The following is an 8,539-nucleotide window of genomic DNA, read 5'->3' on the forward strand; positions in this document are numbered from 1 at the left end:
AGGGTTTACAATGTGTGTGTGTTCTTCTTTACGATCCTCCTTGTGTGTGTGTTTCACAGTTAGCATATGGTGGTCGTGTCATGGGGCCTACAGAGAAGCACCCTTTTAGTGCTCCTCACAGTGGGCCTTTCATACAATCAAAGTCCCCCCACATGTTCTTGCATTCTGAAATAAACAGCTCTTGAATACTCATAGATCTCCACATATAAGATATAATAAAGCATGCATAATAAGATACATATGGCATACATATAAAACATAATAAAGCATACTTAAAAAGATATATATGGCATACATAGACATTCAAGGTATACATGCATATGTAGGTAACATTTTCTTGACAACGTAGTTCTGCGTCCTTTCCATGATCGAATCGGGGGAGGCTAGGTGCATCAAAAACAGTGAGTCCTATCGGGACACACGTCAGTGTGCCAGCCAAGACAGCCCCTCAACACCCAGAGCTTTCAGCATTTCTGGCTGGATCTCATCAATCCCTGGGGCTTTGCCACTGCGGAGATGTTTAACTACCTCAGTGACCTCCACCAGGGAAATTGACGACGAACCACCATCAACCTCAAGCTCTGCCTCCATCATAGAGGGTGTGTTAGTCGGATTCAGGAGTTCCTTAAAGTGTTCCTTCCAACGTTCGCCTACCTCCTCAGTCGAGGTCAACAGAGTCCCACCATTACCGTACACAGCTTGGATTGTTCCCCGTTTCCCCCTTCTGAGGTGCTGGATGGTCTTCCAGAAACATTTTGGTGCCGACTGAAAGTCCTTCTCCATGTCCTCTCCGAACTTCTCCCACACCCGCTGCTTTGCCTCCGACACGGCAGCGGCTGCAGCCCTTCAAGCCCACCGGTACCCTGCAACTGCGTCAGGAGTCCTCCAGGATAACATACCCCGGAAGGCCTCCTTCTTCAGTCGGACGGCTTCCCTGACCACCGGTGTCCACCACGGTGTCCGAGGGTTACCGCCCCTTGAGGAACCTAAGACCCTGAGGCCACAGCTCACCGCCGCAGCTTCAGCAATGGAGGCTTTGAACACCGCCCACTCCGGCTCAATGCCCCCAACCTCCACAGGGATGCTAGAAAAGCTCCGCCGGAGGTGTGAGTTGAAGATCCCTAGGGGGCCTCCTCCAGACATTCCCAACTCACTCGCACTACCCGTTTGGGCTTACCAGGTCTGTCCAGAATCTTCCCCCATTCCCTGATCCAACTCACCACCAGATGGTGGTTGGTTGACAGTTCCGCCCCTCTCTTCATCCAAAACAAGGCCTCAGATCAGCTGACACAAGCACGAAATCGATCATCGATCTTCGGCCTAGGGTACTCTGGTACCAGGTACACTTATGAGCACCCTTATGATCGAACATGGTGTTCGTTATGGACAATCCATGACTAGCACAGAAGTCCAGTAACAAACGACCGCTCGGGTTTAGATCAGGGAGGCCGTTCCTCCACACCATGCCTCTCCAGGTGTCTCCATCGTTGCCCACATGGGCGTTGAAGTCTCCCAGCAGCACTACGGAGTCCCCTACTGGAGCCCCATACAGGACTCCATTCAGGGTCTCCATGAAGGCCGATACTCTGAGCTGCTGTTCGGTGCATACGCACAAACAACAGTCAGAGTTTTCCCCCCCACCACCCTTAGGCGTAGGGAGGCGACCCTCTCGTCCACCGGGGTAAACTCCAACACCGCGGCGCTCAGCCGGGGATTTATGAGTATCCCCACACCCGCCCGGCGCCTCACGCCCTGGGCAACTCCAGAGAAGAATAGAGTCCAACCCCTATCCAGGAGTACGGTACCAGAGCTGAGACTGTGCGTAGAGGTTAGCCCCACCAGATCTAACTGGTAGCGCTCCACCTCCCTCACAAGCTCCGGTTCCTTTCCCCACAGCGAGGTGACGTTTCACGTCCCCAGAGCCAGCTTCTGCCGCCCGGGTCTGGTCCGTCGAGACCCCTTACTTTCACTGCCACCCATGTGGCAGCGCACCCGACCCCAGCGGGTCTCCCTGCAGGTGGTGGGCCCACAGGACAAAGAGGGGGGGGTGCCACGTAGCTTTTTCGGGGCTCCGTGGCAAACCCGGCCACCAGGCGCTCGCCGACCAGCCCTCCCTCTGGGCCTCCAGACGGGGGCCGACCAGCCCGTCTGGAGCCAGGCCCAGACGGGGGCCCCGGGCTTCCTCCGGGCAGGGTCTCTCCTCCTCTATTCCATGTGTTCCGTGTGTTCCGTGTGTTCATGGGGTCTTGGTGAACCATTCTTAGTCTGGCCCCTCACCTGAGACCACTCTGCCACGGGAGACCAGGAGCACAAGGCTCCAGACAACACCGCCCTCAGGTCCACAGGGACACGCACACCTCTCCACCACCACAAGGTGACCGTTCCAGGAGAGGGTAGTACCCCAATAATTAATCATCATTCCCTGGCCATTCAGGGAGCAGATCAAATGTGTTGAGAATTATTGTTGAAAAAACCTATGCTATGGGATCTTTAAGCATTATACAGTGAAACAGAAATCAAGGAAGTCCTGTCTATTTATGGAATATCCACTGATTCAATTAGTAATTAGTATATTTGTTTTGTTGTATGAATCTCTAATTGAGCGTTGCGGCCATACAGATGTATAAACACGGCCCTTTTTTCAGAGCTCACTATACTCTGGATGAGGACCTTCAGGGCCGGATGTGGACGCGGTGAGTTCAGTCAACAGCGCTCACTGTGTGTTCAAATTGAATTGCGCTGACCGGGTTCCTTTCAACAGTAATATTTATCAGCAGGGTAAATGGTCAAAGAGGTGTCTTTTGACCACAACGATAAACAGAATCACAAATGTTATGCAGTTTAGATCATACAGAACATTGATCTGCCCATTGCTGCCAAGTGTAGAGAGCTAGTGTTACACCTCGGCGCTGGTTAATGGAAGTGTCTGTTCCCTGCACAGCCAGGGGAGCCCCAGGTGAGGACCACGGTGATAGAGATGAACACAAGATCAACCATGACAACAGGAAGCACCTCACCGGCGTCTGAAGGCGCTGGAGACGGCTCAGCCAGCGTTTCCTTTTTGAAGTCAGACGTTGAAAATGTGTTGAGAATTATTGTTGAAAAAACCTAACTCACAATTTAGTATTAACTTAAAGTAGAAATGTTTACGTTGTTGTTCTCAATGTCTGAAATAAGTTATTTTACAATTCTTAAAATATGAATGTAACTGACACTGTACTGGTGTTGATTTGGCAATGTTCTGCCAAAATCATTTGTTCTTTAACCGCTGTAAACGTTAAGTTAAGCCATTAGTGGTACATTTTAGAAATCAAACAAGTGTTTTTGATACATTTATTCTGAAACCATATGCATTTCATAGCAAGTTATCAGTCAATTGTTCCACACATGTTCAGGTCCAAATGGTTGTTGGCTCATCCTTAGCGTGAGTATTTCAGGGACAGTGTAATACTACACCGTAGATCTTGTATTGATTGTTCAGAAATTAGCTTGTTGTAAAAACATAATTCAACCAAATTTTTAAAAGGTGGAAACTTTTATATATGAAAGGCATGCTATATTCAAGTTCACACAAACGTTGGGACGTGTATATTTAAATCCACACAAAAAAATAGTGGAATGCTTTGTTGTTGTGCACCAAATCCCCCATGTTTGTCTCTACAATGGATTTACCGGCGCATGTGGAAAAGAGAACCTGCCTTTCTTCTCTAGCGCTACTAAAAGGTGTTCAGGATCCTTCTTTACTAAAAGGTGTTGCAGGATCTTTTTTTACTAAAAGGTGTTCAGGATCTTTCACTGCTGCATCTTCTGAAGGGTTAGGTGACCACTGTAAAAATAATCATACAGATAAGTATACAACATTCATTGAACAAAGCCTTCACAGCCAAGGCACTATGTAGAGTTATTTAAAACGTGTTATGTGAGCACTCACTTTTTTAGTTACATAAAACCAGACTGATTTAATGCTGTGCAATTAAAATTGACTTAACCTTCCCATTTCTGATATGCATTGTTATTTTTCAATTTCGATTTTTTTCTCTATTGCATGAGAAAATCCAAGACTAGAAACGAGCAATTTCACATGAGGCAATTTATCATTATGTTCAAAAGCCAGATCTGGAGAGAGCATCTTTGAATGGATCCAATGTCACATCAGACATTTAACAGAATCTGAAATCCTCCGCACATTCACAAAGAGTGACAAAGCATCACGATATAAGGATGTTGATGACTCCATGATGTACAACTCGACCATCGTTTTCTGCGGCAGGTTGAATTTCTTCAGCATCTGCAGGAATAAAACATCCTCTGCTGGGCCCTGGTGATAGTCCCTGAGCTGGTGTTTAGTGTATGCTGGTGGAGAGAGTAGTAGTAGTAGGCCCAAATAGAGGCCGTGGCACCAACCTGTGTTTAAGGGGACAGATGCTGGCACAGTCCAAAGTGTTGGTCGGTCAACTCACGTCCGCCAACCTGTCTGTCCGAGACGTTTCTGAGAAAAAGAGAATGGAGAGAAGAGAAGGGATGAATCGCCTTTTGTTTGCTATTAAATGAATGACTTTAGACATTTTAAAGTGAGGAGAGGATTGTTTAAATGTTGCGTTGATATTAAATGTAATTTCAAGCAAAGTAGGTATTTTTTTTTATATAAAGTTCCCATGACATGCCACCAGGTGTGTGATTTAAAGTTAAAAGCTGTTTTGAAAATCTGTCTGTTATGACATCACAAGTGTCCACCCTAGATGTGTGACAGATAGATGAGCAGCGTTTGCTACAGTCCACTGGGTAGACTGGTAGACTGATCTATCCAGCACACATCTAGGTGGACACGCCCACTTGTGATGTCATAACAGACAGTTTTTCAAAACTGCTTGTAACGGCTAATCACACCACACCTGGTGGCATGTCATGGGACCTTTAAAGGAGATAAATCCTAGACACAGAAGTCTGTCCCGTTTCCTTTAAATGTCGACAGTCAGAGGAAATCAGTCAATCCACAGGCATGCTAGCAGCATATGTAATGAAATCTTGTTAAACCAGGAGATTGGTTGATGAACAATGATGACAATGCTCATCGCAGTTTATTAGGAATGCTGCAATAAAAACTACAATGAACCAAACATTGACTCACTTTGTTGGTTGACGACTGGTATAACCTGTACAAGCAAGATAAGGTTTAGTTCAATTTAATTTAATAGTCAACTAAATTTTTGGACCACACACACACACACACACACACACACACACACACACACACACACACACACACACACACACACACACACACACACACACACACACACACACACACACACACACACACACACACACACACACACACACACACACACACACACACACACACACACAGTAACCAGGACTGTGGTTTTGACTTACATCTGTCGTGCTTTGCGAAGGACCCTGGGCACAGAGCTCTGCTGCCTCCTGCTCTGCTGCCGTCAGCGGGGAGATCTGTACGTTTACACCACAGCATTCAATGGAACTTTATCAACTAAAAACAGAAATCAACCTTTTATATATCATTTGCATTGTATACATCCTGTACTTATGGTTGATTGTACATCCAACCCCTTCAAAAGGTTCAATCCCAGCTGAACGGACCAGCAACACATTGTAACCTAATCTAATCTAGGTTGATCATGGTATTGGGATTCATGTAGTTTGGGGAACACTTGCCTTAGAATTGTCCGTCTGTTGGAAGTGCTGGATGAGCTGCAGAGTACCGTCCAGCTGGCCTCTGATGGAGTCCATGGACTCCTTGTGGGCGGCAGCGATCTCCTTGACCTGTGTGGACAGCGCTGCGTGTTTGGCCTTGATGGGACCCAGGTAATCCAGCAACCCAACCAGATTTTCCTGTTGGAATAAAACAAGACATAAATAACTATACACTTGCCTACATAAGTGATTTTTCAGGTCTTTTCGTTAAATATTATATTTTGCATCTTCTTTGTGCACAGCTCAATTACTTTGAATTATATATGCAATTCAAAAAATCGAGATGTGTGTGGCTTAGCTGGATTATTATGCATTATTTGGTTTTTGATAGTGTCGATAGTAAAGCTCTATTTTCAGAGGGCTGATCGGGGAGACCTCGGCTGGGGGCCCGTCTCCGGTGTGGTGAGCGTTGATGAAGTCCAGCTTCAGACGTTTCTCGATGTAGTCCAGGTCCGCCTCAGACTTCTGGAACTGAACAGATAGTTGGTTTACAAAGACGAAACCATTCCAATAACTCATTCATTAGTACATAAGCTATGAGTTTAAAATATATATCAATATAGACAGATACAAAAACTATGAAAATAAATACAGAGCTTAAAGCTTAAGACAAAACCAAAATAGAAATAATTCTAATTTTGAGAGATTTTAAATCATACCGTCATATGATAGTTACTCTTCCTATTTATTAGACTAATGAAATGCCATCTTAAAACAAATCAGATACAGATATTGAAACCATAAGTATTTGCCAACAGCGATTATATCATTTTTTATCTCCAAAAATGACAGCTAGGCTTTCCGTCATACGGTATGAGCTGTAAGGTGTGTTTCAGGGAGAGATTCATCACATTTTATTCTTTGTATACAAGCCAGTGTTCTCTGACCAGTAATCAAACCACCAGTAGTAATCAAACGTGTTGTTTAAGTGCTAAAGTCATTGCATTTGTATTTATTTTAAATAGTCCTCCTCAATTCTGGCATCTACACCAAACACATTCATATTTTTCAAGTTTATTTTACCAAAAAAATAAACATACTAGACCAGTCACTGCATACTGCCATGAGCCAAGTTTGAAGACCAACACTGAAACCCTATAAGCAATATTGCACTACTCTGAACTCAGCGGACAGCAGGGCCAATACTGATAGGGTTGCAGGATTTTCTGGTTAAGATTACTGATGAACAGCAGCAGGACCTTATAGACACACTGTTCATCCAGAGAGCCATTTCAGATCAACTGAGTTGAAACAGTGTTGTCAGGGAGAGTTGATCTCAGCAACCATCAGATGCTTTGACAATACTATTGCACTGCTAGCTGTCCAATACAGTAGTGCAATGAAGTCAGAGCACCTGCCAGCAGCATTGTCAGGCGGGTTCATGGCAGATGGACAACCAAGTTATGTTAACATTTGTTCGTCTGTGTTAGTACATTGTGTTTAATTTAACCATTAATGGGTCATCCTTTAGATTTAATTCAAACAAATGAACACAGCCTCCACACATACAAATCATTGTATACTCTAAACCGTGTTGTCTCATCTTTTTAAATTAAGTTTCAAGCTTGGTAAACCATAAATGGTGACGCTTGACCCATGGGCAAAGATCCAACATTGAGTCCTCAGATGACAATACTAGAGGATGATAGATGATATTAGAGTATCTATGATGCTTTTGCAATCCGCAAATTCTAAGCATTTTTTTTTATTTCCTCTGAAAAGACATCTATCGATTGAGGTTCCTGTTGGTTTTCTGCTCTCCTACTACGGGAACAGACCCGGAGGGGACCGCCGGGCTGCGTTCTGTACGTTGTGGTGTTATTGGGTCTAGCCTCATAAGTCCGGCACTAGTCGGCCTCGGAGCCTCTCAGCGGACCTGGCGTTGTGTGCAAAAACAAACATGATGCGTAAAACCAAGAACTCACCCAAACGAACACCAACCATCCGTTTAGGACATCTAAAGGACATCTAACCCGAACCCATAACCCGTTTAGGACATCTGAAAGGACAGTTTAGGACATCTAAAAAGGACTGTTTAAGGACCGACATCTAAAGGACATCTAACCCTATCCCCATCCCGTTTAGGACCTCCGAGGACATATTAACATGTCTAAAGGACATGAAACCCGTTCGCTTTCACTCCCGAGGGGATCAAAATAGAGACCGTGTTGTTTCGGTTTTGCACATGCATTTGTCTCTAAGCTGACGTATAGCCCGCTAACATTCAACTTTGAGCTATTAAATGTATTAAAACAACGTGTATTTGTAATAGTTCTGGACAAAACCACCATTGGAGGCGAAGTGCTTACCATCGCCTCTAGCTTTTCGACGGTGGTCTCCATGTTGAATAGTTGACATTCTTCAGGCCGGAAGCCCCATACATAGACTGCCGCCGCCGCGCTCTGTGATTGGCCCGTGTTACGAACCATCTCAGTGGAATGGCCAATAGTTGGCCGATACTCTTTGCGCTAACTGTTCTCATCATAAAACATATCTGAATTTAACAACAGGAATTTGTGTTAAATTTAAATACATTTCAAACTACCAATTATCTTCTCTAAATTCTGTTTCAAGCCACTTTATTTATATCTATATTGTATTACTTTCTACTGCTGATGCGTATTTAATCTATAATTACAATGTTTATATATCTGCTGTATTTTGTGTTTGTATTGCTAGTTGTTAATATTCTATTATATTTACTGTGATGTGTCTGACTTGAGCTGAGCAACTGTAAACACAATTATTTCCCCGGGATCAATAAAGTAATCTGCTGCTATCTTTATCTGCATATTAAGGTTCTGTC

At 44.4% G+C, this 8,539-nt stretch overlaps 1 protein-coding gene across 1 annotated transcript; it reads right to left on the reverse strand.

Moving 5' to 3' along the window:
* Nucleotides 1-3,325: 3,325 nt before the first annotated feature.
* On the reverse strand, nt 3,326-8,108 carry ska2 (spindle and kinetochore associated complex subunit 2). Its single transcript, XM_084474601.1, has 7 exons — nt 8,043-8,108; nt 6,109-6,204; nt 5,695-5,871; nt 5,395-5,469; nt 5,129-5,153; nt 4,405-4,489; nt 3,326-3,826 (listed from the first exon to the last, which is right to left on the reverse strand). Exons 1-6 carry the CDS (start codon nt 8,073-8,075, stop codon nt 4,452-4,454), a joined length of 444 nt encoding a protein of 147 aa, XP_084330727.1. The 5' UTR covers nt 8,076-8,108; the 3' UTR covers nt 3,326-3,826; nt 4,405-4,451.
* Nucleotides 8,109-8,539: the final 431 nt, after the last annotated feature.

Source organism: Micromesistius poutassou (genome assembly GCF_964030765.1).
Source record: "Micromesistius poutassou genome assembly, chromosome: 10".
In the NCBI taxonomy this organism is placed as follows: domain Eukaryota; kingdom Metazoa; phylum Chordata; class Actinopteri; order Gadiformes; family Gadidae; genus Micromesistius; species Micromesistius poutassou.

Excerpts from the sequence above, each read along its gene's own strand:
- ska2 (XM_084474601.1), bottom strand. The coding sequence starts at position 8,075 with ATGGAGACCACCGTCGAAAAGCTAGAGGCGATG. Across the intron at positions 6,205-8,042 it reads TCGAAAAGCTAGAGGCGATG|TTCCAGAAGTCTGAGGCGGA; the intron begins GTAAGCACTTCG and ends CTATCTGTTCAG. Across the intron at positions 5,470-5,694 it reads AACAGACGGACAATTCTAAG|ATCTCCCCGCTGACGGCAGC; the intron begins GCAAGTGTTCCC and ends GTAAACGTACAG.